Below are 18137 nucleotides of genomic sequence, written 5' to 3' on the forward strand. Positions count from 1 at the left end.
ATTTCCCTTTATGTTGCCAGTACCCTCTGCTTTTGAGTCTGAAATGCTGTAAGCAGTTCCTTCGCAAGCAGTGCCACAGACCTGGCAAATGCTGTTTTGCTAACTTGCTAATGGTTCACTTCAGGGATTCTCTCTTTGAGGCAGAACTTCTAGAGGTGACCTGTGTGATGCTTCCCTTGGAGGTGGCATAACTGAAGGTAAGTCTTTCCAGGGATGGAGTGGATGAGAAGCTGCCCAAGCTGGTTAGTTTAATAGACATCTATTTCTAAAACATTCTCACAGGTGAGAGCAAATTAGTTGTAACTGTTTTTGAAAGGAAGTAATTAAGTATTAGACTGAAGTATAAGCACTTTTCATTTTGATTAAATGACTTTGAAGTGTCCCAGACCAGACATAAATAGTATCTCAGAATAGATGTAGTAAAAAGTGACTAGTGATTATGGGTGAGTAAGCATGTACATGCCTGTTTGGAGAGCACTTCAGAAGGCTTATATTTCCATTTAATGAAAATAATGTTATTGAAAGGTGTCTCAGTTTAGTTTGGCAAAAACGCAACTAAGATCCCTAATTTCTTTTTTGCCTACTTTTTTATTCTACCTGCTTCACTTCAGTGGAATCTCTGAACATTCCAGCCTGCTTCTGCCCAAGAAAAATGACAATCTTGAAGTCGTGATATGAATTGAGAGTCAGAAAATCTTTAATTAATTGTCAGCTGAGTATTGTATTTCTGAGTGACATGGACAAGACCATTAAACTGTCAGTATGATAGTTTATGATTAAAACAATCAGAGAATCACAGAATAACTGGGGCTGGAAGGGACCTCTTGAGATCACCTGCTCCAGCCTCCCTGCTAAAGCATAATACATACTCGAAGTATTTTAAGATTCACAGATGAATGCTGATCCTAATGTTTCATATATTTGGCACATAATGTGAGTTCTTTTGGTATTTAAAGTATTCCTTCATTTTCTTGAGTTAATGCAGCTGCTTCTTGCTTACAGCCATCTAAAGCATTTGTTTTCCTCCTTGGTATTTTGTCAGCTTCCAAAGGAATTTAGAGATTGTGGTCTTCTTGTTTAGTCAAGATGTGTGTTCATTCCTTTTATTTTGATTGTCATAAATCCATTACATTCTATTACATCTATTATTTTGTGATTTGGTGAACAGGGTTATACATAATTTCCTTCATTATTCTTAGTAATGAGTTTCACCTATTTGAAATATTTCTGATATAGTTTAGAATTTACATGTATCTTAGTAACTAGTCTTAATACCAGTAGTTTCAGTTTAAGTGATTATTTATGTAACATTTGATATATGCAGAATATAATAATCATTATAAATTTAGTAATTATTTAATTTATTATCACATTATATTTACACTGTTAGGCTTCATAAATGTTTGTACCTAATCAAATGAAGCCTCAAGTAGAGTAACAGTTCTTGATTTAACCCTGAGCACTGAGCAAAATTTAATTAAATGTACAACTCTTGTTTCTTGTTTTGTAACCGTCTCCGTAATGAACTGAAATGCAGCATGTTCGTGGGTGTAAAACAGCCTGTTACCACCTTAAAAGAGAGGACATAAAAATTAGGAGAATAGTTAGCAAGAAACTAAAAGAAACAAACATAGGCTAAAAAGATGCTGAAAACAATAAAATGTTGGGTGGTGTGCCTGACAAATCTTCTAGAGGTAGCTGAGTAGTCACTGAGTGTGCGTCTGTGCTCTAGTGAGAGTACAAATTAGCTACCTGTCTTATTTGTCCTGGGAGGAAACTCAGCATTTGTGTAATGCATGGAGTTTCGATGTTCATATGCCTCAGCACTCTGCTTCTGTATGTATCCACTTGCCTCTGTTTATCCAGTTCACTCTTAGGAATGTTGCACAGCTGGTGTCAGGGCAGCCAGGAGTTCCTGAAGTCCTTGCAACTTTGTCATTTTCTGTACAGGTGGAAGGGACTTGAAGGCAGCATGATCTTGCATTGTCGTTAGGACCATTTTTGAAGCTAGGTAAGAGGCAGTATGCACGCACTGGCAGGTGGGAAGGAGAGGAAGGATCTTCTGTTGTCACCACACTCCTTTCACCCAAAGCATTTCCTTAACAGGTCTCTTGCTCCATCCAACAGTGTATCTGTGAGCATGGAGCCCATGCCACACTAGGGACAGCTTGCCTCTGGCATTCCTCAGCATAGCTGGAAAGATGAAAGGAGGATTCCTCCCGGAGGAGTTGTGCTGGTGCATTTCTGCTGCTTCTGACATGACCTGTGCAGAGCCCCACCAAACCTACCTTAATTAACACCATAAATTAGATCTTAGGGATCCCACATTTAACTACTGCAGTAATCAGCCCACACATTCTGTGGGAATTTTAAGAACAATTTGACCTACATAAAGTGAGAAAGAGATCTGCTCTTATCAAGTACACACTACCCCAACAGTAGTGACAGAATATTTCAGCAGAGGAGCTGCAGGCATGCCACCACTCATCTTCTAATCCAAAATGTTCGCATTATTTCAGTGTGCAACTAGCCAGGAAAACAACTACTCATTTATGAGTAGGTAGGGCTGGAGGTATTTCATTACAAAATAATGCTTTGTAAAAAATAGAACTTTTCATGTACCATTTTAGGAAACTGAGGCACTGGCAGGATGATGCTATCCCAAGCACCATGCATTGACTAGTTTATGCCATCTGTCCTACTGGAATGATTATATTTGGTACAAGTAAATAAGCATCAGACAGGTCAGAGACGTAAACCAAAGCTTCCCCCACAAAGGCCTGTCTTCTCCGCTCCTGGTTATTCCTGTATGTTCCATCTTCAATAATCTAGGGCAGAACGTGGGTCCCAGTCTGTTTTTACATGCATGCAGGTGTGATTCCCCAGAAAATGAATATGTGCAAGGCCACTAGATTCAATATATACACTGGCCACAAGCATCCAATTTCTGGGTCCAGTGATGAATCAGCCCTCCCAGACTACCTTGGAAAAGCACGTATACACTCAAAATTTAATTTAAAAGTTGGTAATTCTTACAAATAGCTTTTTGCCCAGTGAAACTTTCTAGACACAACAGAAATAAAATATGCATTTCAAAAAGTAGTATTTTTATCTTACATACATGAGGGATCTTATGAACCACCTGTGAATGTTTCTATAATAGACAGTAAAACAAAGCCCCATTCTTTTTGCTTGCTCTGTACACACAGTGTCTGTAAGTATCTAAAGATAGAAAGCACTCCATAGGCAGAGTACACTGTCATAGAACACAGCAGCTGCTATTATCATGAGTTAAATATAGGCTAATTCGGATAGTTTTTTTTCAACCTTGAACGAGTGTTTAGATTCTCACCAGAAGTAGATGGGTTTAGCATAACCTGAATGATCTTCCCTTATCTTGCAGTTTAGTACAGATGCAGGCATTCAGCCTGGGAACAATGTGCTTCTGAGAGCACTCCAGGATTTTCTGGCTTCTGAGGTGAAGCCACTGGGAGCAGTTCCTGGGCTTGGTTGCTGCTTTCACTCCTCTGGTTTCCAGCAGGATGCTGAGGACAGGTCTGGCAACACAGCTAGGTAGACTGTGAATTGCAATACCAGGATGTGAGTGAGCAGCCAGAGACATGGGTGGTGGCAAGGCCACCACTGAAAATACCCTACTTTGTGCAGAAAGGCAATGCCTCTGTAAGCAGTGTGTACTTCACTGAACCAGGGGCCTGTCAGAACAGACACATCTGCTACCTTTCTTTCAGGTTTTCAGCTTGGAGAACATGTTTTGTTCTAGTTTCCAGAGACATGCTATGAAAGTGATGTGCACTTAGTATTTTTGTGGAAGATAGCAGTACAGATCACCTAACCTTAGAACTGTCCTAAGAAAAGTAGTTCTTTGTTGGCAGATGGGGATGAGGCTGGGGTAGGAGTAAGGGCTTCTTTTAGCAACTGTCAAAGCTCTACTTTTCCTAAACTTTATTGTTTGTCTTTCTGAATACATCTGATCAACTCTAGCTACTCTTTCACTAAAGATTCAACTTCTTTTTAGAGATTTTTGGCTCCTCTGATCTCTTACTGTAAAAGTGACAGGAATCGTTTTTACTAATTCCTTCCCTGAAAATGAATGGAAAACAGAATCTGGGAAAGCAACTTTGTATAAGAGAATAACTGTGTAGAGGAGGAACACTTAAAAATACAGTCTTTTTTCATAGTCTCCCCTCTGTCCATGGATTTGCTCTGTTCTCTCTCTCCCCTTGATCTCTCTCCTCCTCTTCATTTCCTTGGATTACAGCAAAACTGTAGCATTTTACCTGACACTAGTGCAGGACTGGTAACTGAGACATCAACAGTTTGCTGTTCAAAGAATTTAGTTGAGGTTGCCTTGAAGTTTCACATTTACCTCTTCCCTAAGGCTTCCCATAGCCCAAGGCCCCTGTCTGCTTCCCCCCAGAGAGCCCCCACCCTGTACTTTGTTTCTAGCCCCATAGCAGCATCAATTCTCATTTTTTTCAGCTGAACCGAACTTTCAGATGAGATCATTCCCAAAGCCAGAAATTCAAATCCAGATCACTACTTAGGCAAACCAGCGAAATCATTCTGGACTTGGACTCATGTTACTGAATTCAAAATCTGGGACATGGTTAATCCATAAATGTATTATAACCAAAGTGATACCTTAGCTAGTACACTTCTCTTTGTAGTTCTGAATACATGGCTGGACACCTGCATTTCTGAGTAGATTAAGTTAATGGAAGACTGATGGAAAAGTTTCCTCTCCGCTTTCTGGTGTATAATGAAAATATACAAAAATCAAGACAATCTCTTTTATTTTGTTCAATTACATTGCATTACTAGACAGCATCAGTGTGTTATTACATCAGCTGCTAAAAACCCACCGAGGATATTAACACTTTAGCTTTTCTTTTTTAATATAGTGTTAGTCACTGCGATTTTCTGTAAGGAAAATGGTACAATTGAAAAAAAAAAAAGTTATATTCACTTACGAACTTCCACCGAGTAACCTGTCCCATGCAGTGATCCATCTGCCATCTGCTGGCATCCTGGACAGAGCCGTCAGGACAGGGTGTGAAATTCAACCTACTGTTGCACGTTCACAGTATTATTCTAAGATTATACAAGGTTTGTGAGTTGAAAGTTCAGTGTTCAGAGCTTAGCCTAACAATTCGCTGAGTCATTTCCACCAAAACTAAATGGCAAAGAAATATAAAAAATCAGTGATGAGAAAGGTGATTTACAAATCCAGAACAAATGCATGTAAACAATCTCAGCTCATGATCTGTTCTTTTGTCTGTCACACCTTAAAGGTCCCTCTAAGAGTCACATTTCCCTGAGCAGGGTTAAAATAGAGGTGCTTATAGACAACAAAGGATTGGTTTCTGTATGTAGATACTTATGTGGGGTTTATTTTAAGTAGGTGTGCACCTGAATGTACATTTCAAATTGGACTGTCTTGAAGTTTAGGAGTGATTTAGAATAAAACCTACTTCCAGTTCTGAATTTTGCAGTTAGTTAACACTAGGTTTATGGATACACACATAGCCAAATGCTAACAGAAGGGATTTGCAGCCAGTGTGCTTTTCTTCATAATCCCAATAAATCATATTTGGCTAAAAATTAACTTTACAATGTAAGAGTAATAAAAAAATCTGGATACACTCTAGTGCTTGCTACCAGTACATCCATAGTGCCTCACAGATATGGTGAGCATTTTAATTTCACTTTTGGTTCCTCTGTTTTAAATCTGAAGACATGCTTTTTGTAAATTACGATAAAAGTGAAACTAAGGAATGCAGGTACTGTAAGAATCCACAAATTGCAGCAACTCTGTAGGCTCTATACAAAGAGCGTAGCAGAAAAAGCAGCTTGTAAGAGCAATACACAACAGCTGGCATGCTGGGCATGGATGCACCAGTCAGCAAATGCTCTGCCTATCTTTATTTCAGCTTGTCTTCCGCATCAAACTTTATTTGGACCAAAAGTTACTGTCTTTAAAAACACAGTCAGTGCTGAGATGTTAGACTCTGGGATCATTTGTCTCTAGCAGTTTAAGGCTGATGTGCACCCCTCGGGAAAACAGACTTTGGTACAATGACTTATTAAGCATATGGAGACTCGAGCAGTTCATCTCCCACCACGCTGGAGTGGGTTGTAAACCAGTTCTGATGGGTGAACTTCTGCCTCCATCCTCTTGAAAAGGAGTCTCATTATGCAGAAACAGCCGGGCATGGCATGGAAGAATGTTTCAATCCTTTCAAAAAATGTTGTTTGACAACCGTTCTACTCAAAATGCATGTGCACTCCTGAAATCCTGGACTTCATTGTCCAGATGTGTGCTCCAGCTTTGGAAAACTCTGGTTGCATTCTTGTCTAGTTCATCAGTAACGTATATGTTACAAAGAGAACTGTTCATCTCTGTAGTCTACAAATGTTTTCCTTTGCTCCTTCCTCCCCGGGCTCCCTCAGTGCCCTCCTTTACAAGCATAGTTCTCATTGCTTTTCCTGGATGCAAAGCAGTCCAGGCACAGCCATCTGGACACTTCACTGGAGTATGTCTAGCAATGGCAGAAGTGTGACTGTAGACTCTTATGAAGCTGAAGAATGAAAGGCAGGAATAGTAACTTTACAATGCCAGTCTCTGAAATACTTTTCTCCTTGACATGCTGCAAACCACATATTTTATTAGGTTTCTAATTGGTGTTTTAATCATGGTGGTGGAAAGACAGCAGGAAGTTTTATTTTAGCTTTTGATCACCTTGCTGTAGTAGTACTCATGCTCCAGTGCCAGTTGAAGATACAGGCAAATGGTAATCCTGTGGGTGAACAAAACAACTGATTGTGACTTCATTACAGGCAGTGACTCCTCATCATCCAGAGCCAAATTTGTCTCTGAATTCTGTTTTAGGTTAAACCATTGTCTCACATATGTTGGGTTTATTTGGATCACATACCCCCTCCATTATATTTGAGCTGCAGAAAAGTATCTTTTTCTGCACAGACCTAGGATAGTAAGCTAGTACTAAAAAATTCATTAAAACACCTATGGATCCCAGCTTTTGACATTTTAGGCCCTCTAATTGAGTATTTAATTTAGTTAGTGATGCTTACAGCTATTCAACTTCAAGGAAAGCAACTCAAGTGTAGCAGAAATTTTGCTAATTTTGTTCTTATCCTCTGGTCTTTGATGGTGAGTATGTTATACCAGGAATTGCAAGGTAAAATCCATTCAGGTGCAAGGAAGCCATGTGGAACAATCATTATTAACCTGTTCTTGCACTCCCTGGGTGGAGGAATATAGGTGTGTCTTGGGGTGACTTTATGATGTGTATCCCATATCGCTGTCCTATGCCCAGAAATTAATTCTTGTGCCTTTCTATTCCTCTAAACTGAGCCTGAGAGGAGGAAGGAAAAGCTGAGCAAAACCTTTTCAAAGCAGTTTGCAGCTTGTTCAAGGTCACACAGAGATAGTGACTTTTTTTTTCCAGCCAGCTTTCAGCCAGTTGTTCAGTTTCTTATTCTCTGGAGAGACACTGAGAATTGAACTTTTTTCCTTCCCTGGAATTTCGGATTTTCTCCATTTTCTGCTGGACTGCTTCAATATCAGAGCACATCGGGAGGACTTTCCACCGAGCACAGAGGGCCTGGCCCTGGGCCAAGCCGCAGCTCTGAGGAGACCAAAGGGAGGACTCGAACATTTTCCCAGGTTTTTTTCTTCACAGCAAAAGATTTTATTATTTAGCATTATTTTCCTTTTCCCGTGTGTTTGTTAAAGAAACAGTTTTTATCTCTTTTACTTTCCTTCGAGGAAAATTTATTTTTCCTGAACCTGGTGGGGGGAGGGGTGGTTGTGCCTTCTCTCAGAGGATATATTTCTAAATTTGGCCAAACCAGAATAAGGTGTAGCTCAGAAGGGATTGAAGGGGGGAAGGAAGGAGCAACACATTACCAGTGCATTACAAATTCGGCCTCTGTAAAATTGCTGAAGTCTATGCCACCAACCTCTGTTGTCCTTTGTTTGCTCCAGTGTTTGAGAGAAACATATGTATACATGGATTCCTCTTATTCAATTTGTTTTTGTTTTGTTTTTTTTTTTCCCCTTGGGCTGAATATAGGTCAGCCATAACAGAGGTTTGGGATCATAATTGTTATTTTTGTAATAAGCAACATGCAGAAATTAGCTGGTGCATATCAGAAAGCCCTATGTGTGCTTTCTAGAGAGAGGAAGAAGCTCGGAAAGGGGTATATCAAGCATAGAAAATTTCTGAGGCAGTGTTCCTGTATTTTCATGACATGGTACTCGCATTATGACTGCAGCAAGATCATGAATAGAGATTTACAAAAATGACATTAGAGAAAGCTGCTGCTCTGTCAGAAGCTTGTTGCATATTCCATCTGGGTCTAGACAAACACCCCACAGACATGTGGTTTTATGGGGAAAAACAATGATGTAAAAAAAATAAGGAAGAAATCCTTCTTTACTCTGACCTGTGTCTTGTATGAGTTCAGGATTATCTCTCCCAAGCTTAGTAATAAATGTGAGTGCTTACAGCTTTTAATGTCTGTCTCCCCTCTGATACTGACTACAGTTAAAAAGCAGAGGATGGATTCTACACCTTCTCGTGCAGCCATAGCATTCTTTATAAAACATGAGAACTAAAATAACACTGAGGCACCACGAGGTTAGAGTGTAGGGAAAGCCCGTATCTAGTAGACTGGTTCAAACCCCTTTTCATAACCCATGGAGGTGTGTGAAATGTCATCTATATTTTAAAATATATTATAATTCTGCTGCTTGTTTTCAAAGGGTGTTGTCTTCTTCACTGATGTGGTGAGTAGGCCCTGGCTGGCAGTAAGCACCCACACAGCCGTTTGCTCACTTACCTACAATGATAGGGAGAACATGGGAAGAACATAGAATGTTCTCTGAGAAACCTCATGGGTCAAAATAAAGACAGCAAAATCACTTAACATGTACTCTCACAGGCAAAACAAACTTGACTTGTGGAATTTTAATTAATTTATTGACAATTAGCATAAACATTTAATTACTGAGTTGAGTGCTCAGAAACAAAACCCCCACAAACATTCAAAATTCCTTTCCTCCCCATTTTTCAAGCTCAGCTTCACTCTCAGGCTCACTTCACTCCAGACACCTCTCCTCCACCCACGTTGTTACTGTGGGTTACACTCAGTCCCTCCAGCGCAGCAGCAAGTGGCACAGGGGTTGGGGGCAGAACACAGTGGTTTCTCTGCTGTTCTTAACCCTTTTCCTCTGGTCCTTCTCTGGTCTGCCATGGGCTGCAGACCCTCCAGTATCTGTGCTGCCATGGAGCAGCTCCCACTCACCTGACCTTGTTATTCCCTTGTTCTCTGCTCTATTCCCTTGTCTTCTGCCTGTCTGGCATTCCTGCCCTTTCTTAAACACGCTTTCCCAGAGGTGCCACTGTGTCATCTCAGTGGCTCAGCAGTGCCCTGAGGTGGGTCTATTGGAGCCAGCAGTGCCAGAGAACAGAGAAGAACAAAAGATTGTTGTATTGTTCTTAGGTGTTAGTCCAAGACAGTGATATTTAAAATACATTTACCTTCAGTAGTCTCATTTAGAACATGAAGGAGCTAGGACAGCTTATGACAAAATCCACAGTGACTGTTACAGGCAGCGAAGACGTTGGTGTGACCAAATTGCTGATGACCAAGGGGCTCTGTGAGCCAGTGCTGTGCCAGTCTTTCCATACAGCCTGATGAGAAGGGCATCACACCTTACTGAGGTATGTGCCAGGCTCTGGACCAGGACTGGCTTGCATTTGGCTGAGAGACAAGCAGACAAGCAGTGTTAACCTATGACTGTCTGCACTATCTGCACTAGCTTTGCAAACATATTTTGCCTAAGGACATATCTAATGTTTGTGAGCTGATACATGTGATATTCTGGTTTATGGCTTGAGTATGAAGACTGTCATTCCTGGTGTTAAAATATTTTGGTCTGGAGGAAGTGATTTAGAAGACAAGCTGTTTAATTAGTGCATGGGCAGAGACAATCTGTTATGAGAATAGTTGGCAGCATGGGGAAGGGCACAAAGTTACGAGTAGGTGAAGGGAACAAAAGAAATATTAAAGAAATGTGTTTTCTTTGAAATGTGTTTTTTCTGCTCTTTTGGAGAGATGAGGACAGCATTTTCCATGCAGGCATATTACACTGACTCTAAAAATATGCCATTGGTCATACAGCCAAAAAGGTAACCAGCTTGCCCGGAGCCTTGGGGATATTTGTCAGGAATTCAGAAAAGGAAAAGTTTGGAAGATGGAAAAACCATCTGAGCTTACTGTGAAGCAGCAAGTGTTCCAGTGCTATTTTTGGTTTAGTAGTACTGTATACTGGGGGAGTTTTTTATGAAATGAGAGGTGGCACTACCGAATCTTGGAAAAGGCTTATATGAAATATGCTGTTCATGGAAATAGATATGTTCCACGTATTTAGCATTTAGTCTAGTCTGATAAATGATGGTAGCTTCTTTTGATCCCATACTTAATGTCTCCTGCTCCCTTTTCATAGGAATGTATATCAACCCTGTGGTCTCAGTTTGCAAACTCAAAAACATTGTTTGGTGCTTTTGTTGTCAACCATCAGGTCAGAAAAACTGTACCTCAGTTAATTCACCTGAAGAAAGCAGAAGACATAAAATAATCCACTACACTGGCTTTGCTCTATTGGGCCAGAGAGAGAAAAAAGAAAGTAAAAAACCCAAGGTTTATTTTAACTCATGAAATGATTAGGTAAGACCAAAACTACTAAACCGCCTGTATATATAATAGAAAAAGGGGAAAAAACAAAGCTGCAGTTATTGATGGAAAAGATGGATGATAACTAAATTCCACTGATAAGGGTGTTTTCATTAGTCTGTCTGTTCTTACCCCTCTTGGCACTAGAGCAGATTGACAGTAGGTTGTTTGAATTAATGTAAGCAAGATGATATCAGTAATGTTGCCAGTTTAGCACTTATCCACCTTAAGAATAAAATCAGCACTGTCGTTGGAAAATGGAAGTGACCCCGATGGGTGCACAGAAAACTCTCAGTTCTTAGATTCCTTCTTTGATGTTTTCCAGATTAGTTCTAGGTGGATTTAAATTGGTCTCATTAGCAGGGACTAATTTATTTATAGTTGAAGAATGTCTTACAAATTACGTGCTTCATCACTGTGGAGAGAAATTGTTGGTAAACAAACTTAAAAAGAGAAAGAGTGGAAAATATCTCTTTTAAAGGTGTTTTAACTTTACTTGAACAGCTATAAGATTAGCTGCCTTTCTTGGGGGAAGGTGTTTGTTAAACTATTTGTAAACTATTTGTAAACTATTACTTTTTGACACCTATAGAAAATTCTGTATTCATGCCACAAAATGGGTTCAGATGATGTCTTACCCTGGCAGAAGTTGCTCAGCTATTTGACTATGTTTGGCTCCAGGCTGAAAATACTCTTTAAAAGAAAAATTTGTATGAAGTTATTCAGACTTCTCAACCATTAGTATTATATAGAGTGATTATTGATTTATTCGTTTATTTATTTGTTTTAAAAATGACTTGGTGTAACACTGCAGTGAATTACATTTTTTAGTGTGTCATTATTACAATGTACATACTCCATTAGTAAGCACATTTATGCATTTGCATTTTTTTTATCTGTAGCAGTTATACTCTACTGTGAGTTTCCTCTGGATGCATATCTAACTGTAAAAAGACCCCCTTTTTCACTTCTATCCTGCATTTCACGTGTTACTGTTCATTAAGTAGTTCTGAGTCCTGCTTTTGTGCTCTTTTCAGCAGCTCTAAAAATGCTATGCCTGATTCACCATTGCTTTCTGCCTTCATTTGTACCCTCAGCTGCTCTGCTTTTGTGTGAGTGACAAAGGTGCACAGTAACCATGAGTCAGGCCTTTTACAGATCTTCTCATTAATAACATTGTTACCATTTTTACTTAAAAAAACCGACAGCCTTTGGTTGAGTTTATCACCCATGAACAAGGGGATGTCCTGAACATTTGGTACTGAATTGCAGGCCATTCATTTTGTTCCTGTTTCTCTCATGAGACAAGACAATTCTGACATGTACTGAAATGCATTTTAATTTTGCTCTGTGGGAACTGGAGGAAGGATTACTGGGCATAACTTTGATGCTTGGTAGCTCCAAATTACTTTTTGTCCAAGGATTCCCAAGTTGTCTCCTAACTCACTGTAGCAAGGTTTCTGACACTTCATTTTTGCATATCAGGAAAATGAAGCATTTAGTAGAAGTAAACAAGTCACGTTGGTCAAGCTAGAAAATAAACATCAATTTGGTTAAGACCTCATTCTCAATGATAAAAGGCAAGGGTGCCAATCTAGGACACTCTGTAACATCCATGTGATCAGTTCTTTTCCCTTCACCACTCATACAATAAGTCTGAAATCCTGCCATTGTGAATGTGTGTCCATAACTCTTAAAGAAGATAGATCATTCTTTGGTATTTTAGCAAAATACTCAAAATAGCTCTTTGGAAAAAGAGGAAATAAGAAGTTAATTTGGGTTTTATATTTTTGTGTTGTTTTTCCCCTTGGTACTTGGAAGTTTCTTCCATGTCTTATATTTGGCATTATGTTACTAATCTTACTGGACTATTTCTATTCATCCAGACACAGAAAACAGTGCGCACACACACACAGAGACAAAAAAAAAGCCCTAAGTGTAGGAATCATCTTAAACAGTATCAGAATTAAAAGTATCTATGAAACATGACATTTATGCTGCTGCCTGGTTCTGAATGCATCTCAGATCAGAGGAGTACTTAACGAGGGTCTGACACTGCACGTCTAAAAGAAATGCTCATGTTTTTGGGGAAGCACAGTATTGCTCACAAGCTGGTCAGATATTAACCAGTCACGTAATTTCCCTTCTGTATATTACAAAGATAACTTCTGAAATCTTATTTCCTGTCTAGGCAATGCCTTAATCTGAAATGAGATCTCATTTCTGGGTTAAGGGAGATGCTTGATTTGGAAAACTAATTTGCAAATATGACTTACAGTGACCTCCACGTTGCTTTTCCAGGATAAATAGAGAATTTACACTGCCACTGAAATTAATCCACAGTAAGATTTCTAGTAATTTACAGGTTTTTCATGAAACTTTATTGGATGCTGAGTTTATTCACAGCAGACAAAATCTGAAATAAATCTGCCAGAGTCAATTGTGTTAATCCAGGCTTGCATTAATATTAATAGAAACAAAATCTAAGTATACATTAAATATATTGAGAGTTTATATGATTTAGGAGTGTAAAATATTACAATTACACTCGGTATATTTTTATTCAGTTTATAGCAGCCAGTAACACATACTCTTTGTTCAAGAGCTTTCCAGTGTGGATTTACATAGGTAATTTTTTCTCAGGCTGTTTGGTATTTGACATAAATCCTTTATTTCTGGAGTAAACCAATAATATAGTTTTCTATTTTTGAAAAGGAGATTTAACCTTCATGTTTGTGAATGAAAGCTGGAAATCCTGAGTCTAGAAAAGCCAAAGCATGAATTATTGCTACATAAAATTGCAGCTTTTCAGTGGGAGGAAAAGGGCTTTATTTTCATTTTAATCTTGGTCCTGTTTGTTGAATGCTTGGTGCTGGTGAGGCAGTGTGGGTGTACACACACACGTGGAGGTGTGAATGTGCACTTTTTCTTACACATTGAACCTGAACTGGAGTGTATTGGTGCCCTTCAGGAGTGTTTTTACAGGTGGTGTTTGTGGTAGATTAGTCACTGCCTGGTGCATGGAAAATGGGAATCATGATAATCTGGGGCCAGACATGGAAGTTTACTATTACTTGGGCAGGACTCTCACTAAGAGGGAGAGAGACGGTTGTATTCCACCTAACAAACTCAAAAAGGCAGAAAGAGAATAGCAGGTGACACCAGCATAATCAGCATGTCATTCACAAAGTATACAGCTCCAGAAATCCACTCAAACATTTTCTTTCCTGTTATTTCCTTTTTCTAGAAAAAGCAAGTGAGTCAAACAAAGATCCGGGTGATCTCCACCATTGTCTTCATCCTGGCAGGCTGCATTGTCTTTGTGACCATTCCTGCATTTATCTTCAAATACATCGAGGGATGGACAGCCTTGGAGTCCATCTACTTTGTAGTTGTTACTCTGACCACTGTTGGCTTCGGTGACTTTGTAGCAGGTGAGCAGCTTTGAGTCAATGTGCACAAGGGCCTTGGCTCTTAGCATTTGTTTTCTGTTACAGAGAGGAGGCTCTTCACAATGGGTTATATTCCAGTTAAATGATGCCAGGTGTTTCTGTTGGGATTAGTGTGCAGTAGGACACCAGGTTGATTTAAGGTCCAGGTGCCTTGCCATTTGTAGATTGCAAGCCTTCAGCAATGTAAATAATGGGAGCCTGCAAAGTCGTGATTATCCTTTATTGTGCAATGAATTATGCAAAAGTCAAATTACTTTCCCATTGAATTAAAGATTTGTATTAGTCCATTAGTGCTCAGTCTGAAGCTGACTGCAGAAGCAAGTAGCCCAAATGATGAATGGAGGACTGAGCCATAGGTCTGTAGAATTCTCTGGTCAGAATACAGTAGTGAGCCACTACTACAGGACCTGCAGCATTTCAGGACCTGCATTTTGTTTCCTAACCTTGGCAGAAATTTTGACATTGCAGTTGCCCTGTTAAGGAAGACTCTTGTAGGAGAGAAGGACTAATGGGGTATGTATCTCAGTGCTTGGAAGAGACTCTCTAATACAGTACCAGCAAGAACTATAAATATCTACCCATATACAATTTCCAAAGAGGGAGTTGAGATAGTTGGCTGGAGAGATGAGAGATACATTTTTTTTTTCACACAACTGCTTCGATAACAAAAACGTGGTTAAAATATGTGGACTTTTTTCCATCAGTGCATGACCTCTACTCCTTATTCCTGTTAGTGGTCCTAATTAAATGCATTAAGTTGCCTGTGTTAAAAACAGTCAAATTGTGCTTCTTAGTCCCTATAAAAAGAATGAATTAAAAACACCAAATAAAATCACAAAATTTTCTTTGCTCAAGTAGTGTAGACAAGTCTTTTTGTAGAGAAGACTCTAATCCTCCTTTTTTATGACATACTGGCATAGAAGACATGAATTATTGAGGAAAAAATAAAGTCACTGAACAAAGAAAGACCCAGATATTAAAAAAAACCAGTTTTACGAGCATTCAGGTACAGAAGTGATTGTGTGACCTTTGTCCATTTTAACCACTTAGATGTCTAGAGGAACACTCTACTGATATTCTTTGGGGTATCACAGTATGAAATGAAAATATTTTACAGTATTTTTCTTAATAATACCACACCAGTATTGTTTAATAATATAATAGTAAAAAAGCTCTGAATATTAAATTGTTTTATATGCACATGATTAGGAGAATATAATCCACAGCTGGGTGGCTACTAACAAGCAGGATTTTTCAAAAATCAAACGGAAGACTCTGAATAAGAAAACTTCAGAGGCATTTTCATGATAAGAGTTTAAGGCAGGTGATCACCAGGAGATTTGGGCTTTATTTCTGGTTTTGAGAGATATTTTCTGCCCCTTTTATTTTCTGTCACTTTAATCTCTCAGTATCTCTGTTCCTTCAACATCAAATCAAAAATACTGTATCTTAATGGGTAAAACAGCATCAATGCAGCTATGCTGGCTTATTCCACCTAGAACAAATCCCAGCTCTTGGGAAACTGGGAGGTTTTTGTACTACTGTTGGAAATAAAATTGTGCATGGAGCCTGAAAAAACCTCTGTTTTTTCAGGCTCCATGCACAATTTTTATCTGATAGGCTGAAAAAAGTGGTCTCACACTTTCTCAGTCACCTGATTACTCTGCAAGATAGATCTAGACAATCTGTTTCCTAGTGAGCTTCCTCTGGGACACATATGATCAGGAGAGGCTTCTTGTACCATAGCAACAGCAGTCCCTGCCTCCCATTGTTTCAGACTCTTAAAAGACTGGAAAAAAAGAGTGTGATTCATGCAGTCTATGGGGAGAGATTAACATCAAAACCAATATTTGGGTCCCTGCCAATTCTCAAATGTCTGACCTTCCACGAGGGTGTTCAAACACTGTAACTACACTCATATTGAGTCTTGATAAAATTAAAGAGTGGTAGAAATGTCTCAGATTGCGAAAAACAAAGGCGAAAATGCTGAACTGTATTTTGATTTTAACAGGGGGAAACTCTAAAATCTCTCTTCAGTCATACAGAGGTGTAGGTGTCTAGCTCTTGTCTAACCAAGGCTGGAGTCCAGGAAATATGCAGACCCCTGCCTGAGTCTCCTGGTAGGCTTGCTCTTCAGGCAGGGATTTACACAGGTACCACCAAGGTGGTGTTCACGTACACTGAGGGATATGGTGGTGCCCATGGGGCTCTGCAGACTCTGCTGCTCACTCTCTTCTGCTTAGGGCTGTGCCTGCCTCTCACTGGCTCTCATTTTGCAGTGCACATAGCACTGTGATGGGACTGAGAGTCTCAAAAGTGAGGTTGTGGTTGCTTTCTTTTGTAAAAAATTTCTGTATTTTACTCTGTAGTAGGCAGCAACCTGGCTGCTACTGCACTTATTTGAGGCTCTTCGTAGTGCAGTAGGTTTGCCAAATGTCTCACATTCTTGCTTTGCCAGCTCATCCTGAGACTTGCATGAAGACCAATGTAGGATATTTGTTGCTTGGTTTGATCCATATCTCCTATGAAATCACAGGCCAGAGAAGGCGTGTTATCCAAGCAGCCTGTATAGCCTTATTTTCAGGGCTAATGCATGGTTGGCTTCCTGTCAGATACCCTGATTTGGAAGACAAAGCGATGTTTCTTTTTTCTGCACGTGTCTCTCAGTCATGTAGCTAAAACCAAAAAAATCTGGAAACTCTATAACCTCACGGGGTTGATCTGTAAATTTTCTCACCTAAGAGGCTGCAGGCAGTTCATAATATGGAAGATTAGTGGTATTAAACTTTTTTCTTGGACATGTGTTTGTGGTGTTGCAAGTACTATCAAAGTAGAATTTCAGTGTTGCTTCAGTGTACGAGCAATACAAAGGAAAGCATTTACTGGGTGCTCTGGCAGGTCACATAGCAACAGAACAACAGGTAATTTTGAAGACTTTTAATTGAAAACAGATGGGGTTTTAATCTAAAAGGGTGTCAGATGGGGTTCCTCCCATCTGATGGGCTTCTTGTCTTATTATCAGAACTACAGTGCTATTGACGAGTTAAGAAATACTTTTAGGCATTTCTCAGAATTGCAGATATTTTGTAATAATTTTGGCACCTCATGATTCATAAGCATAAGTATATGCTTATTTCAGGAGGAAATGCTGACATCAAATATATGGAGTGGTATAAACCCTTAGTGTGGTTCTGGATCCTTGTTGGCCTTGCCTACTTTGCTGCCGTCCTGAGTATGATTGGAGACTGGTTAAGAGTCCTGTCCAAGAAGACACAAGAAGAGGTATGACTAGTAATTTCTCAGTGGTTTGTCATTTTACAAGAGAGATTTAAGTGCCTGATTCCTGCTTGTCTAAATAAGGGTGCTGCTCTGCATGACCAATGTTCAATATTCCTTGTGGTTTACTTCACTGTCTGCCTTTGGTATACAGTTAGCTCTAATCTTTAGCTCCTTCACAAAGGAAGGGATAAAAACAACTGAAGCAACCAAGGTTGTTACACCTCTGTCAGTACTCAAAAATACATAGAACACATCAGTAGGATTGCAATTATGGAATGAGACGCCAGCCTTTACTCTGAAACTAGCTTTGAAATTGTACTAAAAATTTCAGTGTTCTCTCCTTAAAAATGAAGAGATTTTCCTGTCTTTTCCTATGCCAGGGAATATGGTTCTGAATATAAGTTTAGATTCAGGTCCCTTACTCTGTGTACTCTGTTTTTAAAAGTTGAAGAAACTGAGTAGTCCGCATCAAGGAGAGCATGACTAAATTCACTCAGAACATGCTCTCCGTGATTCAAAGAGGATACTGCTAATGCTTCACTCAAATAAGTGTGGAAAATAGAAAGGGAGTTCCCATGACTCTAGAGCTGAAGCCTGTGGTGGAGGATGTTAGTAATATCATTT

At 39.4% G+C, this 18137-nt stretch overlaps 1 protein-coding gene across 1 annotated transcript in view; it reads left to right on the plus strand.

Annotated features, from left to right (window-relative positions):
* Positions 1-18137, plus strand: part of KCNK10 (potassium two pore domain channel subfamily K member 10) — a 69670-nt gene that overhangs the window by 37334 nt on the left and 14199 nt on the right. The window contains exons 5-6 of the mRNA XM_019285626.3: positions 14030-14216; positions 17374-17516. Coding sequence (XP_019141171.1) covers positions 14030-14216; positions 17374-17516 — 330 coding nt within the window. The remainder of the gene's footprint in view (positions 1-14029; positions 14217-17373; positions 17517-18137) is intronic.

This window comes from Corvus cornix, chromosome 5, assembly GCF_000738735.6.
Source record: "Corvus cornix cornix isolate S_Up_H32 chromosome 5, ASM73873v5, whole genome shotgun sequence".
Taxonomy (NCBI): domain Eukaryota; kingdom Metazoa; phylum Chordata; class Aves; order Passeriformes; family Corvidae; genus Corvus; species Corvus cornix.